This window comes from Vulpes vulpes, chromosome 2, assembly GCF_048418805.1.
Source record: "Vulpes vulpes isolate BD-2025 chromosome 2, VulVul3, whole genome shotgun sequence".
Taxonomy (NCBI): Eukaryota; Metazoa; Chordata; class Mammalia; order Carnivora; family Canidae; genus Vulpes; species Vulpes vulpes.
The window spans coordinates 58,529,244-58,551,378 of record NC_132781.1 but is presented as its reverse complement, the minus strand read 5'-3'; the positions used below and the strand labels follow the sequence as shown (position 1 = coordinate 58,551,378).

Here is a 22,135-nt window from a genome sequence, read left to right as displayed (position 1 = left end):
ATTTATCTCACCTGGCCCAGGAGCGAGCTGAGGAGGAGCTCAGGCTCAGACCCGCACTGACTCACCCTGGGTCCTGCACTTGCTGGTTGCCTCTGAGCTTGATGAGAGCCTTTTCTGGTCTCTGTGTTCCTCCTAAACAGAGGGAGGGGCTCAAGCAGGCGGATTGTCAGCTTCAGAGTCCAGCTAGAAAGCATTTCCATGAGAGCCACTGGGCCCGGTTGAACAGTGCTTTGCCGCAGGAAGTGGCTTTAAATCCTCCAGCAGAGCTTCCCAAGACCTCTGTTTGCTTATTTGTCCTTTAAGAAGGAGATGAACAGCCTGGGCAGAGGAAGCCCAGGAGAGAGAAGCCCGTACCCACGGGTACGAGCCGGGCAGTGAACTGGTATGATGGTTTCTTTGGGCGTCTGCAAACTGTATGGGCAGTTCCAGCTCGCCAGAGGAGAGACGGACCCCTCTGCTAAAGAAAGGCCCATTTGTCTTCCACGAAGGGGCTCACGTGGCTCTCCTTATCCTGCTTTTTTGTGCCATGCAGGGTTTTGTGGTGGAGACCTTCTGTTTGTTGCCGTGAGTCAGGAGGGGCTCTGAACAGGCACTGAATGGGCCAGGGTGCCAGGGGGCACAGCACCAGGTGCTGTGCTTGCAACTTCTCATTTAGTCCATGTCACCACCTGTGAGGTCAGGCCAGGCTGTTGGCCCCGTTTCCAGAGGTGAAGACTGAGGCCCCAGAACATGTTTCCTGTCCTGCTACTTACCAGTGGGTGACCTCAGCGAGTCACTAGACTTCTGGGTCTTCCTCTGTAAGTTGGCACCAGCAACTCCTGCCTCATGGGAGCTGCTGTGAGATTTCAGTGTAGAGTGATCAGCACAGCAACTGGCATTGATGAGCACCTGTTGCGTTTTGGAGGTCCCTCGGCGAGGAGGTGGGAGGGCCAGGATGGACGTTCCCATCCTTGTGGCTCCCAGTGGGGGCTCTGGGAGCTAGGTTTTAACCACCCTTTCTCTTTTTCCTCTCATCCAAGATATTTGAGATGATGGACGCCAAAGCCAGGCAAGACTGCGTCAAGGAGATCGGCCTCCTGAAGGTGAGCACCCTGGGCTGAGCAGGAGCCCCTCACTTCCTCGAGGCAGCCTGGTCCCCAGACAGGACCACATAAAGGCCATCACGACCCATAGCCTGTTAGGTTCGGAAACAACAGCCTTTTGAAGGTGATGGCTCATTTTCTTTTCTCCTGGTTGGGTGGGCATGGACCCCACCCCACCTCTTCCCAGCCCTCATGGCACCCCCAGACTGTCTGTCCTTGCCCCACATTGATTCTGCTTATGGATGGCAGTGCCTGGCACCAAATCACTGCCACACGGGAGATGCTCCCAATTGGGCTGTCTCAGCAGGGCCAGCCTGGGCTGCTGGAGAGGGCCCATAGCCAGGTGTGGGGCGTAGGGTTCCTGGTGCTAGAGGGACCCATGTTGTCATCCTGTTGGGCTCTTCCCAGATCTCCCAAAAGAGGAGGCAGGATGTGTAACTGGAGATGGCTTGTACAAAGGACAGATGTGCCCGGCACGTCTGGGGTCAGGGATGGTGGCATCTTGAGATGTTTCCTTTTCCCTCCCTGCTGGCTTCCTCATTGGTCTCCCCAGAGTCAGAGACGACAGAACTTTCTAGACTAGACTTGGCCCCAGCCTAGGGCTGCTCTCTCCTGGAGATTACTCCCTATCCCCAGGCTTAGGACATACCTGGGGTGTCAGAGGTGATGGAGGAGGAGGAATGGTACAGGCTTTAGAGGCCCAGGAGCCTGAGTTCAAATCCTAATCTTTATTTATAAGCTGTGTGACCTTAAGCACTTAGCCTCCTGAAGCCTCAGTTTGCCCATCTGCTCAGTGGTGAGAGTACCTGCCTCATGGGATGTGGGCAGTTGGAGAAGATTAAATAAAATGGTATCTGAAGAGGGTTCAGCACAATAGAGCACCCAGGAGGTGCTCACTTGTGTTCACCCTTTCCATGAGACAGAGGGCTAGCTCGGCAGCTTCTGGTACAGTGGGGCTGTTGGTGGCAATGACACGGAAATCCTACTGCGAGATTCCAGATAAACGGTTTGCACTGCTGGGTCTGCCCTTAGCTCTCAGGCCCAGTCCCCACCCTCAGCAACTCCCAGGCAGTGGGGAGCAGGCCAGCAGCCCATGGTGACTGTCAGAGTGATACTGGCCAACCCAGGGCCCAGGGAGTGCAGGAGAAGCCCTGCAGAGGCCAGGGTCCTGTCCCAGAACCCGGAAGGCTGACATGAGCCTGCTGCAGGATCCTGACAGTGTGGAATTAGGGAGGCCAGGGGGTGGTGGCCTCGGATGCCACACTCAGGAGGTGGGACTTGAATGTGGCCAAAAGCAGGGAGATGTGGCCCAATGTGATTTGTGAGCACTTGCTGGGAGGGGACCCTGGCAATTTGGTCAGGGAGGCTTGTAGGGAGGTGTCAACCCCATATCGTAGTTCAAAAAATTCCCTTCAAGTAACGTTTTAAAATTTGTACATGATGGTCAACTTTGGGATCCAGGTGTAATCTCAGGACTCTGACTGATTACCCAGCCCTGAGCTGGGGACTGACTGTCCCAGTCACCTGCTGTCTCTCTCCTCTTGTGGCCAAGAACATACCTATGCCCTTGCAATGAGTAGGGCACCAAGCCAGCTTGCTCTGGGTCACTGGGCTCCAGTGAGGTAGGCCAGGCTTGGTGGGACCAGCACCTGCTGGGGTGGGGTCTCTGTCCCTTCCTCGGGCTGCAGTGTGGCCAAGAGCTGTTGACCATGGCTTGGGAGGTGGGCACACCCCTCACTCACCGGCCACGTGGCTGTGGGTAAGCTCTTGAGCATGCAGGGCCTTAATTTCCTTGTCCAGAAAAGGGGGTAGTGATATCAGTACTGTCTGCAAGTGTTGAGGGAATTAGAAGTTGGGCTGGAAGGGCTCAGTGTAGCATCTGGCATGTGCTAAGTGCTCGGTCACATGCAGGCCTTGTCATCATGGTTGTAACGCCTGCTACCTAGCGCCAGCCCTTTCCCACTCCCCAGCCTGCCCAGGGGAAGTCAACAGGACATGGGAGGGCAGGAGGTGATTCCTGCAAAACAAAGGGAAACACCATTCTCAGGGGCCACTAGGTGACATCGCTCACATCATTCACAACAGGACTCGAACCCCAAATCTCCCAGTGCAGAGGCCACCAGATATGGGGCAGGAAGTTGGGTCCTGTCAGAACACAGGCATAGATTCTACATTCACACAGCACAATTGTGAGCACTGCTGAGTGCTGGGTGCAAGGAAGTAGCCAGCAGGGAAGACAGATCCTAGACAGATTGTTGTATCAGGCCCCAGAGGGGCTGCAGGTGGGACAGAGCCCCTGACGGCAGAGATTCGAAGAGGGAACCTAAGCCCATTCCTGTGACCTCTGCCTGCCTTTCCTCTGGCCATTGTCTGTCCCTCAGCAGCCACCACCATTGCCAGGCCTGGACCGGGGCCTCAGGGACAGCCCCACCCCGTGGAGCTCCAGGCTGTGGGAGGGATGGGTGTGGATTGTGGGGACACAGGAGAGAGAGAGGGTGGCTGAGGCTGCTAGGAGGAGCTGCCCTGGAGATGGGTCCTGAGGTGTGACTTACCTGAACCCCATGAAGCCAAAGCAGCCACCCCTCTCCCACTCACAAAGCACGGAACCCAACCACTCACATCTTTGGAGTACTTGATATATTTTAGCCCGAGCATGTCCACTTTAAGATGCACCTGAGGGGCACCTGGGTGACTCAGTCAGTTGGGTTTCCGCTCAGATTGTGATCTCAGCATCCTGAGATCGAGTCCCGAGTTGGGCTCTGTGCTCAATGAGGAGTCTGCTTGAGATTCTCTCTCCCTCTCCCTCTGCCCCTTCTAATTGTGTATGCATGTGTGCACAAGGTCTCACATGTGTGCATGCTCTCTCTCTCTCTCTCAAATCAATAAATCTTAAAAAAAAAAAAAAAAAAGATACACCTGGGATCACCTGGCTGGGAAGGGGACTCTGGGTGGACAGCAACCCATGGGTACTGGAGCAGGCTCTGGGCTTAGCTTGGTCCTAGAGTCAGCTCCCTCCCTCTCCAGGCCTCAGGATTTCCCCCAGCTGACCTCTGGTGTCCCTTTTGGCTCCATCTGTGCCATTGTACCCTGACCATGTATTCAAGGGAGGCTTTACATCATGTCCTCTCCTCAGAGTTGCCCTAGGAGCAGGGAGAGAGGCCTCCCCCTTTTCTCCCCAGGAACCCGCACCTGGAGGGAATAGCCTGCTTGACTGAAACTTTAATTCCCACCCAAAACCCCTTCCAGTTTTTCCAAGTCATTTGCAAAACTGTGATGCCCAGCCTGCTGATGACCCTGGTGGGTCTCTGGGAGCCCTGCCTGAGGTGGGTGTAAGGTTTCCCAGAGAAGTCATGAGATAAGGTCTGGGAGGGAGTGAGTGGGGGGAGAGTGACTCGTTCGTAACAATGACAACAACGCTGGCACTTCATAACATGCACTTAAGGTTGGAAAGCATTTTCAATTTTATGAAGTGCTGGCATTCCATTCATTTTGATATTTTGATGTAAATGAAAAATTTATCTGGAATAAATTTGGATAAAATTTGGGATAAACTTTTTTATCTGAGATGTGATGTGTGCTGAGGTCAGCTGATGTGATGGGCAGTGTTAGCTCCAGGAAGACCTCAAAACAAAACCTGGGTAATGTAATTTTTGACAAGGACACCAAAACAATTTAGTAGAGGAGAGAAAGATTTTCAATCCCAGGTGCTGGGGAAACTGGACTGACAAATGGTCAAGAGTGAGCCTTGGCCCCTATTCATTCATTTGAAGCGAATCATAGGCCTAAATGTAGAAGCTAAGGCTATAATTATAATGTTTGCTGGACAGCCCAGCAGGACAGCCCTTCATGATGGGCTGGCACTGGCTGAGGGGTAGGCAGTAGTGGGTCCACCCACACCAGGGCCAGGGCTTGGCCAGAGCAGGGGCCTGAGAACTTGGGCAGGTAGAGTGGAGCCAAGGGAAGGAAACACTTAGCCGATGACAGAGACCATCTGTGGCTCCTAGGGCTTTGATTGAGGGGTGTCCACCACCCACAGCTGGCTTGATAAAAGAATAAATAGGGGTTGGTGTAGCCATGTGATCTCTGCCAACGTCCCCCCTCATTTCAGAATCCAAAGACTGGCATAGGTCGGCACACAGCATCAACACATGTCCCTGTCACAGCAACTCCCAGGCCTTCTAGAATATGTGTGTTCAAGCAGCCTCTGCATATCAGCTGACGGGTGCCCGCAGACTTGGCCAACCAAACTCTGGCAGAGTACTTGGGTCCCCTCTGCTTTCCCAGACCCTGGAATCATTTTGGTGGAAAGAGTCTGTTTGAGTCAGAAACAATTGCCAGGGTCTGTCCCCCTTAGCCAGGTGGGGGCTGACTTCCAGCTGGTAGGGTGCTGCCCCATCAGGCAAACACACACCCACGGTGGTCGAGCTAGAGGCAGAGCTTTGGCACAGAGCAGAGCACTCGGGGTGCTCTTGTGCCAGGAACGGTTGGAGTTTTTCCCCCAGATTTCACAAGGATGTGTCAAATTGAGGGTGGGGAGGAAGAAGGGAGATGGGTGTTTTTAGGAGCACTAGCTGCATTCTTCCTGAGCACAGCGATAGAGCGGTGGGGGCCCGACCCTATGCTTGAGGGCCTCGGTGGTGAGGAGGAGGAGGAGGACTGGGATCCTGCCCAGGGGTGTCCATGGAGTCTCAGCTCAGGGCACTCACCAGGTTAGACTTTTCAGTCACAGCCCATCTGATCCTCACTACTGCTCTTCAACATTTTATGCCCATTATACAGATGAGGACACTGAGACTCAGAGATGCAGAAGGGCTTTCTGAGTGGGGCCCAGACCTGCCTGACTCCCAAGTGACCCTGCCCTCTGTAGCAAAGCCAGAGCTCTGCTAACAGGGGCCAGTTGAAAGCCAGCACGGGGCAGGCGTGGGGCTGAACCTCCCTCACTGGTTCTGCTTCCCTTTTTGTCTCTCTTTGGACAGCAATTGAACCATCCCAACATTATCAAGTATTTGGACTCGTTTATTGAGGACAATGAGTTGAACATTGTACTGGAGCTGGCCGATGCGGGTGACCTCTCACAGATGATCAAGGTGAGTGTGCCTGATAGGCAGGCTGGTTCTGGGGGCTGCGCAGATACACGGAGCCCTGAATCAGGCGGCCCCTTGGCCTGGTCTCTTTGCTATTGTGGCCTCTGATGGAAGCTGCCCACCAGCATCACTCAGCCTCCTTCCACAGTGCCACACAGGCCTCAGCCATGGCCTGGCAAGTGCCCTCTCGAGCTCCATCCCCATTTTCTGGGAGAGGGCCAGCCATGGACAGAAAGCCCCCCCCCCGGCTGTCCCCACTGCCCCAGCCTGCCCACAGGCTGTCACATCGGCCTCACAGAAGAAACGGGGACAGAACCTTGTGTTAGGTCAGAACCCCAGCTCACAGAACCTGGGAAAATGTGTTATGCATCCCACTTTCAAAAGGGAAGAGTGAGCCCAAAAAGGCTAAGAGACTTACCCAGGGATGCCCAGTAATGCAGGGGACATAGCCATGTCTTGTGGCCCAACTCGGTTTCCTGGCCTGGGACCCTCCAACCATCAGCACTGGAATGATCTCCCTGGGGCCCCTCCACCACTTGAGGGACAGCTTCATTTCCATGTGATGGACAAGACCAGGTGTCTCTGAGAGGTTGAGTGACTTGCCAGGTCTGGCTCTTGCTGTGCCTTCCCGTGGCAGCCCCCATACCTCTCTACCCCCAGTGCCCCTCCTCCTGGGGCCTGGCCCAGGCCCACCATGAGTCTGAACTCAGGAACCAGCACAGCTCTGTTGATGGAGCACCTACTGTGAGCCACAACCATGCTGAGCACATGTATCACTCACTAAATGCACACTATCCTCAGCAAAGCTCAGGGAGGTTTAGTCACTTGCCCGAGGCTGCACAGCCTCTGTGTGGGACCCCGAAGCCCAAGCCCTAGCCCTCAGCCCTGCTCCCTGTTCTTCCTTCAAGAGCCCGCTCCCCTGCCAGCTTGACCAGTCGGGATGCTGGCTGTTGTGGGCACCTGCTGCCTCCCTCCTCTAGCCCAGTCTGTCTGCTTCTGAGCAAGGCCAGCTATGCCAGAGCCCCCACCTTGCTCCCAGCAACACTTGCAAACGGGGCCAGACATGGATTCTCCATCTTTCCCACCAGGCGCTGGGGATAGAGCAATTGCTCAGCGCCCGCTCTTCTGAAATTTGGCTCCTAGGAATTGGGGCATCATTGGGAAGTGGCATTACTTGAGCTGTTATCACCTGCTTTTATATTTTCGTTGACATATTAATGTGTTTGCAGGGATGTTAATCTCCACACAGATCCCTGGTGGGAACAGATGTGCTCTGTCATGTCTTCGCTCCTCCTCCCGCCCCCCCCCCCCCCCACTGTTCTCCTTCATGTGCTGTTCTATTGCTGGCATGCACACATCTAGCACCCGCTGTGTGCCAGCTCCTATGCTGAGATCTAGGCGAGGGTGCTGCCTGCAGGGAGCTCACCTTCTAACAGGAGGGCAGACCCGTAAACAGACAGCCAACAGAGCTGGCCAAGGTCAGGGCCTGTGGGAGCCAAGGAAGGCTTCCTGGAGGAGGTGACACCTGAGCTGACCTGCTGAGAGCAGCAATCTGGTGCAGACTAGCTTGTGCAGGAGCCCAGTGGGATGAACAGTTGAGTCCACAAAGCCCTGAGCAAGGGGGAGGCAGGGTTGTCAGGTCACCCAGGGCCTCACTGTCCAGCCCCCAGATTAGAGACCTTGCTCCAAGGTCAGCAAGGAGCTTCCTAGGACTCAGGATGAGGAGTAGAAATGATCGGTGTTGTGTTCTAGAAGAAAGGCAAGATGCTCAGCAGAGGGTGGGTGGGGGATAAAGACGGAGGCAGTGGACAGGAGGCAGAGGGGAGACAGAGGAAGGGCCCTGCCCCCTAAGCCCCCTGCAGACCCCAGGTCCTTGCAGCCTCTCAGTCCACAGAGCAGGGCCAAGGCTCAGCTGTCAGGGTAGGGGAGACCCTCTCCCACAAAGCTCAACCTCCCTCTGTCCTGGGGCTGCATTAGGGACTGTAGGAGCCACAGGGCCAGGTGCAGGCTCCTTCTGAGTCAAGAAGAAGAGGGAGACATGTGCATGTCCGGCTCCTTGTCCCTGGCCAGGGTGTGGGGCCCCCTCCCAGCTCCCCTCCCCTTCTCCCTGCACTCCTGCCTCGTGGCCCACACCAGCCAGGGTTCAAGTCGGTCACTCACCCCTGGGGTTTCTGGGGCAGCCTCCTGGCTTCCAGGCCCCATCTTCTGACATGGTGCCTCCTCTGCCAAGGTCTTACCCCTTCCCAACTCTCCCCATTCCTCTTCCCTCTGCTGCAGCTCTAGGCCCTTCACCTGCAGGGCCTGGCTGGGTGCTGCCTCCAGCAAGCGAGCAGGGCAGGGCAAGAGAGAGACCCTCCCTGGGCCTGGAGTCAGACACACTTGCTTGGCCCTTCCTCCCTTGGGCAGGCCCCTGTGCCTCAGTTTCCCCATATATAATACATACTACACGGGTGCCTGGGACTTGGTAGAAGCTCAGTCTCCCCGGGCTTTTCAACTCTCCAGCTGCCTCTGGGTTTTGAGGGGAACTGGGGGCCTTGCTGGGGCTGCACCGTAGTTGCCCCACTGGGCTGGCCTGGAGGCTGCTGACCAGTAAAGCCTGTGTCCCAAGGGCCTGCAGCCTCAGGCTGAGTAGTGCCACCACCGCCACGGTGCCAACATTATTTATGATGGACAGTGAAGCCGTGAGTTGCTGCCACCCCAAAACCCACCAGAGACTCTGCGCCTTCCTGCTAAATGTCACACGATGCTTATAGGACGTGACATTTAGAAAATCACCATCCACAGCCGAGCTTAAAAGCTGTAATGAGGATAAACCAACATCACAGCGTAAATAACACTGCAGCCCAGCCCACCATGGAGCCTGGGGCAGCCTGGGAAGCCTGGAGTCCTTGCTGGTGGTCTGTGCTGTAGCCTGAGCGGCTCGCCGCTGGGGTCCCTCTCCCACAGTGGAGCCTCAGGAGAGCCTCATAGATGGCTTTACTCCCAGGCCAGGGGCTTCCAGCTATGACTGTCCCATTGTTGGAGGTGCCTAGATCCAGTACCAGCTCTGGCGCTCCAGCTGGATGACCTTGGGCAAGCTCCTGAACCTCTGAGCTCAGTCCCTCATTTGGTGGCTCTTGGTGTCATTCGAAGTTAATTAGGGTTAACAGCTCAGCTTTTGTAGGCTGAAGGCCCGAGGCAGAGCTTTGCCTACCCCTTGCCAGCTACTAAGTGGCCCTTGGTTTCCTCATCCGTGAGATGGGCAGTCACCCCTGCACAGTGGCCGCAGGAGGCAGGTGCTTGGCAGATGTTCCCCCAGGTCCTGTGTTCCACTCTCCCTTCCCTAGGCCAGGCGTGGCTCCTGGGTCCATCCCTGCACCAAAGCGGCTGTACTGACACACGGGCCCACAGCTTCACCTCTGGCTCCTCTGGAAAAGAGGGTGGTTTTGAGGCTGGAAGCCTGGCCCTTGGGTTCCTGGTACACACGAGTCATGGTCCTCACTGCCCTTGGTCCGGGCACATGGGAGATTCCCCAGAGGAACGTGAACCAAGACCTGTTCTGGGATCTTTGGTTATTTACAGCACACGCAGAGCAGCTTGGGTGGTTTGGGGGATTTGGTTTTGTTTTCTGAAGCATTATATACGTTTTTTCAAGCCATGAGGTAGATTAATGTCAGTTGGAACTGAGGAGCCCATTGAAGAATGTCAAGCCATTTCCTTGAGGTTCCTGCTGCCTGTTAACCATCATGTGCCCTGAGATTCTCTGGTGCTTGGGGGCGGGGCCACTGTGACTTCACCACCAGGCATTGGGTGCCTGGGTTCTGGGCCGGGCTGGGGCTGGGGGCAGAGATGCTCCACGCCAGTTCAGTCCTACAAGGAGCTCCCCATCGGGCTGTGGGAGGAGGCGGGCATGTGTCCAGAAAGTGCCCAAGAAAGGGTGACTGAGAACAGCCTTCAGGATGCAGTCCAGGCATCCATTCAGCAAAGCCATCTAGGATGCCCACTGGTGGCTGGGCCTGCTCCCACCATGGGGAGGTCAACACTGGGTGGCGGCAGACGAGACCATGGAGGGTGGTTTGGGCTAAAGTGCAGATGGGAAGTGGCAATCTTTGTTCTAAACGTTCCTGGTGCACTATTTGTTCAGTAGCCTGACAGCCCACCCCATGCCGGGCGCCAGTTACTGCTGGGGCGGGACAGGGGCACGACCATGTGGTGGCTGTCACCCAGGCCTGTCTGTCTTCCCCACCGTAGTACTTTAAGAAGCAGAAGCGGCTCATCCCAGAGAGGACTGTTTGGAAGTACTTTGCACAGCTGTGCAGTGCCGTGGAACATATGCACTCTCGCCGGGTGATGCACCGAGGTACGTGCCCATCCCTCCCAGGGCCGTGGGGCCCAGAGCCGGTGGGAGGCCAGGCACCCCTGGGGCCTAGGATGCAGCATTCCTTCCACTCTTTCTGGCTCTGGGGATATCCATGAGGAGGTTGGACCACATGTTACCGAGATGGTGGGTATCACTCATCTTGCCCATCTTGGTGGGGAGTCAGAGAGTCCGGCCAGGGCCTCACACATGCCCACTCTCTGATTCCCTAAGGACACTGCCTTTCCTGTCCCACCCGCCCTGACCTCCTAGCCCCATGCCAATTGCCTCCTTCTTCCTCTGCAGACATCAAGCCTGCCAACGTGTTCATCACAGCCACGGGGGTCGTGAAGCTTGGTGACCTTGGCCTGGGTCGCTTCTTTAGCTCTGAGACCACTGCAGCCCACTCCCTAGGTAAGGAGGCCTGTCCACACATCCCAGCAGCTGCTGGAGGCCCTGGGTAACCATGTGGGGAGGTGAGAACAGTCTCCCCCCACAGAGCCTTTGGTTCATTAATGCGAGAAAGTGCCTTCTGAGCTCTAGACTTTACCTCTTCACCACAGTGACCCAGAGGAGGGTAAACTGAGGCCCTAAGAAGCTTGAACAGGGGTCCCCTGCATCCTCACACAGCTCCACGCCCCTTCCAAGAAAGGATGGCAGAGCCCATCTTATCCAGATCCTTTTTATCCAGTTGTATGGGGCAGCCATCCACCTTCTTATGGCTGTGTCGTGTCCTCTCACGTGGGTACAGCACACTCAGTCTGGTCCTCCTGGTGGGGCACAGCAGAGCTAGTTTCTAGTTTTTGGGACAGGCAGTTTTGAAGCTGCGGGACCAGGTTCTCACCTAGGAGGAGGTGACAAAGTGCAGGGGAGCAGGTGGGGGAGGGAACAGGAACTGTCAAGTGGGGGAGCAGAGCACACAGGGGTGCTGCAGGGGCACTGCAGGTTTGGGGGGGGCCCAGGTGCCGAGCTTGGTGGACATTTTGATGTTCGGGAGCACCGGAGGGTGGGACTTGGGAACACACTCAGGCAGGTGTGGGTTTTGGGTTACTTGAAGTGATGCCCCCCATACAGAATCTGTACACAGGGTCCGTGACTGGGTGTGACACATAGAATGGTGGAGGATGAAGAGTTTGCATTTGTTTAAAATATAGAAACCAGCAGAGCCATAGAAGTAGGATCTCCCGTGTGCCACAACGGGGCATATCAACATTTAGCCAGAGATGGGTGGGAAGGACTCAGATACGGCAGGGGCATCCTCTTACGGAGCCCGTTCGCCACCCTAGAGGTGGCATCTCCCGGGGAAGGTGCTCCTGAGCCTCACTGCCCTCTGTGAAGGCTGGTCACCTCCCTTGGAAACTGCTCTGTTCTCCATGGACTCTGCCCCAGTCTGGGGCCCCAGCCCACATGTCCCCCACGCACTCTCCAAATGCCTGCGGCATGCTATGAGTACAAACAGCAGCTTCTGGTGACAGCGGAGGTGCTTTCTGGAAGACACACGTTCCTGGTGGAATCTGTCACTGTTCATACAGGTCCCGATGGCTTAGAGGCTCTGGGGGTGAAGCACACAATCAGGAGAAATACACTAGGAATCGACAGCTCTGAGCTGCTAACTGGAGTGAGCGAATGTGTGTGTGTGCATGTGCCTGAGTGTGGGAGTGTGTGCACACAAGTGTACATGTGTCTGAGCATGGGGGGCAGGGTTTGAAAGGATGTGCAGGACCCGCCAATGCCTGAGTTTATGATACTTTACTCACACCTCCAATAGCCATGAGGGTCCGTAGGATCCTATGTGCGAACAAGAAATCTGGAACCCCGGGAGCTCAAGTGATTGTTCTAAATGACAGAATGGCAGAGCCAGGACTCAAATGCAGGCCTCTCCTTCAGAGCCCACACTTCCTCCAGAGGACCAGGGCTGGGCCTTGGAAGGTGGTGCTGGCTCTCCCTCCAGAGCTCCCAGCTGGCCATGCTGCGAGGAAGCCTTGGCTTCCCTAGTCCCTTCAGACCCTTAGGAGAATCAAAGTGTGTTGGTGAGTTTGGGGCTGTTTTCCTCTTTGGTTTAAGAGCTTCCAAAGGCCAGAAATTCCGGGGCAGCTGTCAAAGAGAAGAAGAGTTCAAGCCACTGTCCCCGTCAGCCAGGTCCCTCCTCTCCGTCCCTCCACCCAGGAGGCTGCACTCTCGTCAGAGCCGGTTAAGATCACATCATTAGGAACGGGCTTGTTCGACAGTGTGAGTTTATTGACTCGGACTGGTGCACTTATTATATTAATGAGAAGGAATTGGAATTTGGGAAAAGGCTGCTCGCTAGGCCAGGCTCTTCCCGAGGCCTTGGAGCAGCAGCCAGGCTGAGTGATGGATGGAAGGACCCCTCCTGGGGGGCCTTGTGCTTAAGTCCAGGGGACACCCCCGAGCTGAGAGGCCATGGGTGGAGGTGTGGTGAGGAACACTCCCAGAACCCAGGGCCAGGCTCCACCACAGGCACAGCACAGAGCCGAAACCCAGGGCCCAAGTCTCCCTGACATAGAAGAAAGGCCCCCCTCTCCACAACAAGGGTCTGCAAACAACGGACTAAGTCTTCTGCACACATTTGATCGGGCAAAAAATTGAACTAATTGCCATTGCATTGTGACTCAGAAAGGACTCGGGTCAGGGCTCCTTCACACCCTGTGCATGGGCGTGAATTATGCATCCACTGCTTCTGCACACCTACTACGTGGGGATGCTGTGATGGCAGCCCTGGCCCTGACAAGCACCTCCTCTCCTGAGGCCGCTGACCCCCCACCCCCCGCAGGGCTTATGCAAATCCCATCCCCTCCTGCCTCTCCCTTCCCCAGCCCCCTCCATGCCTCTATATTTGCTAACACGAGGCTGGCATGAAAGGGCATTAGTCATGCCATGGCCGGGCTGACAGGTACGGTACCCAGCGGTGGCAGAGTGGCTGCCTTGGTGTCAGGAATAGGAGCCGTAATTAGAGCGCGGAACAGAATGAGCGTCAGACGAATTACCAGGCAGCAGATCATATTTGTCAGGAAGGATTGCATACATAAAAATTAAGTGACAGTACACGCCGGTGTAATGAAAGAAAAATGAAAGATTTGCCTATACACAGCTCACAAGCTACAAGCAAGTGTCTCGCTCTGAGCAACGGCAGCAGCTGCAAGACAAATTGTAGGGCTGGGAGAGCAGGCCCTGCTTGTTCAGCAGTAGTGACAGGGCGGCCACAGGCTGGGCTCAGGGGTGGGCAGTGAGGCTGCCTGCACCCAGGGCCCGTGAAGGCCTCATGCTACCTCTCGGGCTGGGGAATAGGTCCCATCGGGGGCAGCCCCAGCAGGTACTGTGGTCAGAGCGCACAGGCTTCCCCAGGCTGTCAACCCCGGGCCTGACCCCAGGACATAACTTTCTTCCTTCTCCCTTCCCAGAGCCGACTGCTCTGGCCCTGGGCTGGGCACTAGAGAGGAGATTATGCAGCCTTCCCTGATTTCAGGGGGCCCCCAGACTGGTGGGAGAACAGAGACAGGCCCAGGGTGGCATGGTCAGGGGTGGGCAGAACTGTCTCCTGAGGGCCCACTGTGTATAGACAGGCACAGTGCTGGGGTCCCAGGCTCTAAATTGGTCCCTGATGAACCCAGGATCCTCTGGGGCCCTAGGGCTGCATCTGCCCCTCCCAGGACTTGGGTTTTCTGTGGTTACCGACCTCACCAAACAGGTGACTTAACAAAGAAGACAAGGCTTAGAAGATGTTGCAGAAACATTTTGCTTTTTAAAAAATTATCCCAACGAGGTTTATGGTCTCCGTGTGACAGATGAGGACACTGAGGCTCAGAGGGCAGGATACCCCATACCCACAAGTCACCTAGCTAGCAGGGACTAGAACCCTCGGGGTGTCAGCTCCACTCTGGGCACAGCCACAGTGCACTGGGAAGTGGGCTTGGGTCCTGATGAGCTCTCTGGGTGCCCAGCCATTCAGGGGAAAAGTCCATCTACCCTCCCAGCAGGGGCCGCCTGGGGCTTGGGGGGCCTGCCTGGGTGGCAGGGAAGGAGGATGGAACACTCCTGTGAGCATGCCCACGCTCAGCACTGGGTGGGCCCTGGGGAGCATCTGCCGAGTGGGCACATGGTCCTCACAGCCACACACCCTGGGAGATCCCATCGGTGGGGGCACCATGCAGACAGGCTCCCTGGGCCTACTCCTGCCCATCCTTGCAGCCCAGGACGCTGGCAAATGACTGGCCCAGAAAACCTGCTCTAGCAGGTAGATCCAGGATCTGAGCATGGACCTGGTGGAGGTCCTGGGAGGTCACACCTGGCTGGTGAAGGGCATCTGGCTTGCCTGCCACACCCCTGGCATTTTCAGGGCACAGTCTGTTCCTAGATGAGCTGCTGCCAGAGAGGGAAGGAGAGGGTCTCAAGGGGACAGCAAATGAAGATGGATCCTGGTTAGGAAACGAGCTACAACTCACCTGTGAGTCCAGTCATTCACTTGGCAGGACCTGTGCCAGGCCCCAGGTGCTCCCCAGGAAAGCCCCTGCTCGCTGGTATTTACAGCCTGGGGAGAAAATCCGTGTAGAGGCCTCACCACCAACCAAGCACAGCTCTAATAATCATGCCCCAGGTACCATAGCCATTAGTGCTGCAGCCTCCCTGGGGGTGGGCATTATCCCAGTCACCTAACAGAGAAGGAGGTCCAGGTGCCCTGCAGGAGGCTCCAGCCAGAGCCATGTGGCAGGGAAGGTGGGATATGGCCATGCACTTTCCCACCAGAGGGCCCCCCCTTCCCAGGCCACCTTGGGTGGGAGCCTGACACTTAGATAACAGGGTGTCACACAGAGTTGCTGTTTGTGTAACCTGCTGTGCACAACCGCTGGAGACCCTCTGCGTGGGAACTGGAAATAGGCAGATATTTGTACAGATGTCAACAATCTGAAATTAAGTCCATGCTGATGGAAGTACAGTGTTTTCTCAAGGGCGTGGCTTCCCTTGAGGGTTATTTGTAGCCCAGCATAGGGTTGGCCCGTGGTTTGAGGAGGACCTGCCAATGTGTGGTGACACAGGCCACCCTGGTAGGGAATGGTGTGTGTGTGTGTGTGTGTGTGTGTGTGTGTGTGTGTGTGTGTGTCTGCCCAAAAGCCAGTGCTAGGGGGACCTGGGACAATCTGCAGAGGCCTCAGATTCTAAGCTGAGGACCTGGCCTTTCTCCCTTGGGGGATGAGGAGCCAGTCAGGCAGAGGGGAGGAGGAAGAGTGGGAATGGGTAGACAGGGAGGGCTAAGGCAGCCTGCGGTCCAGGCGAGTGAGGTGGGGGCAACAGCTGGGGCTGGGGAGGGGAGCACCCTCAGGATGGGGGGCCTGCCTGGATGTTGGCGGTTTCACAGGACAGACCACAGATGAAAATGCAGATCACAGGGCTCAGCCCAGAGAAAGCCGCTCAGGTTCCAGAATCTGGTGCTGGCTCCTTCTGTGTTCTTCCCCTGCTCCCTTTGCCACCCTCAGCCCTGCTGTTTGCGGTCCACCTGCCCCTGTGAGGGTCTGCAGGGCCGTCCCATAGCCCTTCCACCTGTGCGTGTGGGGTAGGGTGTCATGTACCCATTTTCCAGGGAAGGAAACCAAGGCTCCAGAGGGTGGAGGGGAGGACTCTGGAGACCCTCAAGCGCAACCTCTCTGTTGCACCAATGGAGAAACTGAGGCGGGGAGGGAGAATTTCAGCACTCTCCAGCTGAGTGGCAGAAGTGCAGCCCACCTGTGCTGCCAGGATTGCACCCTGAGTCCCAGCTCCCAGGCACACCTGGCAGTGGCGGGGGGCATGTGTGTGGTGTCAGGTGGGGACCCCACGCTTCTCTAGCCATGTTCAAAACCACCAGTGGGGAAGAAGTGCAGCCCACAGATGCCAGCCTCTTCTTCATGTGAAATCTCTGCCTTTTTCATATCTAATGAACACGTTTCAAACACGGCAAGCATCTCTCGACGCAGCAAAGTTTGTTTTGACAGGAGTGGCATATCTCCCGGATGCGGCCTCTTTAATCAGCCTCCGCTTTGAGGTCCCACGTCCTCCTCTGATATCCACCCGGTTTGAAATCCGGGAGTTCTAGGCAAAGATGTGGGGAAGGTCGGGGTTTGTTAGGCTCCTGTTTCTTTTTTTTTTTTTTTAATTTTTTTTTTTAAGGCTCCTGTTTCATATGCCAGCTCCATCCCCCACTGCAGGGAGTGAAGGTGGGGGCTGGCTGGGAGCTGGCGGGTCCAAGGACCCGATGGGATCCAGCCTCTGCTAGAAGGGGCCTCAGACCCTGAGCATCTCCGGAGTCTGTGCTACTGCTTTGTCCGCAGTGCCCCAGGCCCCCTTGGGGCAGGACTAGGGGCTGAGCTGGGTGAGGCCTTCAGAGGGCCCCTCCTCCTGTCAGCTTCTCCCACTCTTCCCCAGAATCTTTGCTCCCCTGGGGCTTGGGGATACATTCTCCAGGGCCTGCTGCAAGCTTGGAATTTCTTTGAAGTGTCTCATTTTATCTTGAAAACTTATGCAAGTTGTGCGTTATGCTTCGTAATGTTTGAATATCTGTTGTCGGTAAGGAAACCGGGTTTTACAGACTTATTCCCAGGAATAGATGGCAAAACAGGAAGAGATGCTTCCCCCTGGCACAAGCTGAGCACCCCAGCTTTAAGACTCACACACAGGGTCCAGGGGACTGGAGAATGTACCTAGGGGTGGGGACAGGCCAAATCTCCCTCAGTTAATGCTTCATAAATTCCTTTGTTTCACAGGTGTCTGAGCTTCTGAAAGCATGTCAGTGGGGAAGGCTTTGCCCAGCTCCTCAGACGATGACACATGTCACCATCTCGCGGGAGCTTGCCAGAGAGGCAGTGTCCTAGCACCAGCCCTGGACATTCTGAGCCCACAGGTCTAGAGGGTGGGCCAGGTCCAGATTTCTAACAGGCTCCTCCAAGCAATTCAGCTGCAGCTCCCGGTCAGTCCAGCCTTTCTCTGTGTCCTTCTAGACACTTCCGGGGACTGGCAACTCACTCCTTCCTGATGGGCCCACTCCTGGGAGAGCCCAGCACAACATCAAGGCTCAGTTAGCTTGGATGCAGAAGGACAGATAAAGGGATGGGACAGATGAGTGGATGAACACACGATGGATAGGCAGACTGATGGATGGGTAGATAAGCAGACAATAGATGGGTGATGATGGGTGGGTGGATGGATGGATGGACAGACGGACAGATGGATAGAGGGGTGGATGAATGGAGGGTTGGATAGAGGGATGGATGGACAGATGGTTGGAGGGAGGGATGGATAGAGGGATGGGGGAATGGGAGGATGGATGTACAGATGGATAGAGGGATAGAGGGATGGGTGGGTGGCACTGCAGCCCTGTATCTTAGGAGAAGGTCCACATCACCTTTGGGTGTTTGCCTTTCTTGCACTGTGGAAACTGGGGCAAAAGCAGAAAGAGCCCCAGGAAGGTTGAAGGTTGGGTAGAACATGAGGGAGAGGGGGTAGTGGTGCTCCCTGACCTTTCTTTTCCTCCTGTAGAGGCCCTGGTGGGTCTAAAGTGAGCAAAGGACAAGACTGAGGGTGGCAAGAGGCATCAGGGTGAGCCCAAGGGTCAGGGGTAGGGGTTCAAGGTGGCCAGCAATGGACACTACTGTCCCTCGCTGACAATGGAACCTCTGACCTCCTACAGCATCCTGAGTGCTGAGTCAGTTACAGTCTGGTCTGAGAGCTGTTTGGGTTCCATCCTGTGGTTTCCATGTAACAAGACATCCATTTCCTACTTACCTATTCCTTTTGCTCTCTCATGACCAGAATATACAAAGGGGTTTCTACTTGAAGTTGCAGTTTGTTTACAGAATCCCACATGGATCTGTAAGCTGCCTGACAGCTTTCTGCTGAATAGCAGTTAGCCAGGCGATAGGATGACACATCTTTCCTCCATGTATTTAAGTGATGGTTGCTGTCCTTTTTGGGGATTATTGCCATCAGAGAGAGGGTGGTTGGTGTCCACATAGAGCAACAGTCAGGTAGTCCCTCTTGGGTAGTACATCAAGTAGATGGTGTTTAGGCTGCAAGAAAATGGTGTTAACAGTGATAAGATGGGACAGAGTCATGGACCCAGTGAGTAGGTGCTTAGAAGGTGCCCCCCATGACCCAGTCATGGGCAGGGCACTGGGACCCTTTGGTACCTGAGATCCTGCCGCAGGGTGCTCAGGCCCAGAGCAGGGCTTTCCACCTCCATTCACAGCCTCTACAAGTTGGCCGTTAACCATTCCTCACCTGTCTCTAATGAAATGAGAAACACAAGAAGGTAATAAAATTTTCAAACAGCTTAGCTTTTCAATGTATAGGACTGTTCTTGATTTTGAGATTATGGGTTTTTCCACTTATTCTGGTGTTCAACTGTCTTCTCTTTTTTTTTAAATTTTATTATTTATTCATGAGAATACACAGAGAGGAGACAGAGAGAGAGGCAGAGGCACAGGCGGAGAGAGAAGCAGGCTCCATGCAGGGAGCCCGACGTGGGACTCGATCCGGGGTCTCCAGGGTCACGCCCTGGGATGAAGGCAGGCGCTAAACCGCTGAGCCACCCGGGCTGTCCTGTCTTCTCTTTTTAAAATCATAATGACACCATTAAATGATAGTTGGCAGGTTGTTTTCTTTTTTAAAAGATTTTATTTATTTATTCATGAGAGACACACACACACACAGAGAGAGAGAGAGAGAGGCAGAGACACAGGCCAAGGGAGAAGCAGGCTCCGTGCAGGGAGCCCGACATGGGACTCGATCCCAGGACTCCAGGATCACACCCTGGGCTGCAGGTGGCACTAAACCTCTGCGCCACCGGGGCTGCCCTCCCTCTGCTTTTTTATCTCAGATAATGACATACATACGTAACTTGTTCTTGATAAAAATGGAATCAGATAGGGGGATCCCTGGGTGGCTCAGCGGTTTAGTGCCTGCCTTTGGCCCAGGGCGTGATCCTGGAGTCCCGGGATTGAGTCCCACGTCGGGCTCCCTGCATGGAGCCTGCTTCTCCTTCCTCCTGTGTCTCTGCCTCTCTCTCCCTCTCTCTGTGTATCTCATGAATGAATAAATAATATCTTTAAAAAAAAATCTCACTAACCTAAAAAAAAAAAAAAACAAGAATGGAATCAGATAGCATGTGCTCTTCTGTGCTTGGCTGCTTTCGCTCAGCATCGTGTCTGTGAGATCAATCCATTTTGCAGTGTATATCTGGGGCAGGCTCTTGTTTGTTGCTGTGTATTATTCCGTTGTGTGAATAGGCCACAGGATCAATATGTCCATTCAACTGTTGATTGGCATTTGTTTCCAGTTTCTGGCTCTCATGAATAAGATCATGTCTCTTGATGGACAGAAGTGCTCATTTTTCTGGGGCACCTCCCTGGGGGGTGCCACCTGCCAGGCTGTGGTGTCGGCAGTATTTGCAGCTATCGTAGATTCCACGGTGGATGGTTTTCCAAGGTTGGCCTACCTTGTTTGGTCCCCTTCGGCAATGCACGAGGGCTCCAGTTGCTGCACACATCACTAAGCTTGGTTTATAGCAGCTTTTCTAACTTTAACCACCCAGGAAGGCGGGTGGTAGTAACTCACTGTGCTTTTAATTTGTCATCATGGTCGCCCCATGATGAATGAGAAAAACATCATTTCATGTGCTTCTTGGCCACTTGGATGTTCTCCTTTGTGAAGTACCCTTTCAAGTCATTTGCAAATTTGAGGGAGGGGTTGTCTTTGACTTAATGATTTACTGAAAATACATTCTGTGTATGGGGCCATTGTTGGGTGTATGGATGAGACTTTTCTCCCAGCCTGGGACTTGCCTCTCAACTCTGAATGGTTTTCTGGGGGAACTGAAGTTCCTAATTTTAATGAAGTCCAGATTATCAGTCTTCTCTGGTTACGCTCTTTGCTGTCCTTGGCTTAAGAAATCTTGGCCAACCCCAAGTCTGGATGTGTTGATCAGTGCCAGCCAAGGGCGGAGGCTAAGAGCTCTCTTTCTGGAGCCTAAAGATCTGGGTTTGAACCTCAGCCCTGCCGCATTTCTGAGCCTCCCTTTCCCCATCTGTAAAGTGGGTTTGCCTCATTGGGGGACTGTTAAGAACACAGGTGAGCTAACACATGTGATGCACTTGGTCAGCGTTAGCAGGGGTTGGTTTTTCCCCCCCACTCTTGAGACTCATCTGGACTCTTCTGGGGTTTAAGCACTTACCTAAAAGGACAATTGATCGGTTGCTTCCCAGAGCCCGGCCATCATATCCCACTCCCTTGGACACTTGGCAAAGACACGTATCCCCAGCTGCCCAACCCCCAGACCAATTGTCAGGTCTGGGGAGGTCCCTGTACCCAGGGGCTTTTAGTGCCCTACCCAGGGTGGGAGCTATGACTGAGCAGGGGACCAGAAGGAGAGAAAGACCAAGGCCCCATCTCCCCAGCCCCCACGCCTTCCCCTCCCCCTTACAGCCTTCCCTGCACGGAGCATAAGCACCCACCCACCTCCTCCCTGTATTTCAGTCGGGACACCTTACTACATGTCACCAGAGAGGATTCATGAGAACGGCTACAACTTCAAGTCTGACATCTGGTCTCTGGGCTGTTTGCTGTACGAGGTGAGTGTCTGGCTTGCAGCTTAGCAGCACTCAGCGGGGTGTGCATGGCAGGGACCCAGCCAGGGCAGGGCCTTAGGCCTCACCCCCCACCTCCCCACTCCTGGCTCAATATGGGGACACAGGGATGTGTGACATCCACCTATGACTTTGACACCATCTGGGTCCTGTCCTTCACCCCACACAGCCCAACGTCTGCCTGATTAATGATGTCAGGCTGGAGGAGATTGTTAGAGGCAGAAGAGTGGCAAACTGGGTGCCACGTCACCTTTGGCAGCTGCCACTTGCAGAGGGAAACAGACTAAAAACAGGGTTGAGTGTCTGCCTGTGTGATGGAGGGGGCACAGGCAGGGGGTCTGGCTCCCCAGCATCAGGCCTCATGCGGGGCCTTGGGGACAGAAGGGGTCGGCTCTGGCCACAGAAGGGGTCATCGGCTCTGGCCCATGCTTCTGATACACTTCGCACAGAGGGTGTCTGCGCTCTCCCGGGCTCAGCAACAGGGTTCCACTAAAGACCACGTCCCCTCCCCTGAGCTGTGGAAGGGAGCCACCAGATGGCCATTTCCAGATCTGGGGGCCCGTCTGGATGGCGGGACAGGAATATTTCTGAGTCTTGGCAGGCGCAGGCAGGAGACGACAGGAAGAGGTTCTGACCGGCCACCCTGGAGGTCCGGGAGCACAAGCCATTCTTAGGCTGTGAAGCTGTTGCAGCTGCCAGTGAGGGAGGGAGCCCCGAGCCCTCCAGTATTTTCGAGCTGGCAGCCACAGCCTCCAGCACCCTGGCCTGGACCACCTAGTGCTGGGCGGTTCTGGGATTCTGCACCGTCCCTGTCCAGATAAATGAAAGAACAGATGCGAGAGGCTTTGAAAAAATCCTCCAAGGCCCTGAGACCCCTAGCATGGTTTGCTTTTAAAATTGGAACCTTGATTATTTTTCTGCTTTCCCTGGAGCTGACTGGAGCCTATGTGGGGTCTGGTTTGGAGCAGATAAGAGACTCGTGATCAAGCTGATGCAGCTTGTAAC

The 22,135-nt window shown here is 55.1% G+C and overlaps 1 protein-coding gene across 7 annotated transcripts in view; it reads left to right on the top strand.

Moving 5' to 3' along the window:
* Window positions 1–22,135, top strand: part of NEK6 (NIMA related kinase 6) — an 84,040-nt gene that overhangs the window by 50,284 nt on the left and 11,621 nt on the right. For all 7 annotated transcript variants that reach the window (XM_072748641.1, XM_072748640.1, XM_072748642.1 and 4 more), the window contains 5 exons: window positions 1,020–1,082; window positions 6,059–6,169; window positions 10,397–10,505; window positions 10,809–10,916; window positions 21,021–21,115. In XM_072748641.1, coding sequence (XP_072604742.1) covers window positions 1,020–1,082; window positions 6,059–6,169; window positions 10,397–10,505; window positions 10,809–10,916; window positions 21,021–21,115 — 486 coding nt within the window. The remainder of the gene's footprint in view (window positions 1–1,019; window positions 1,083–6,058; window positions 6,170–10,396; window positions 10,506–10,808; window positions 10,917–21,020; window positions 21,116–22,135) is intronic.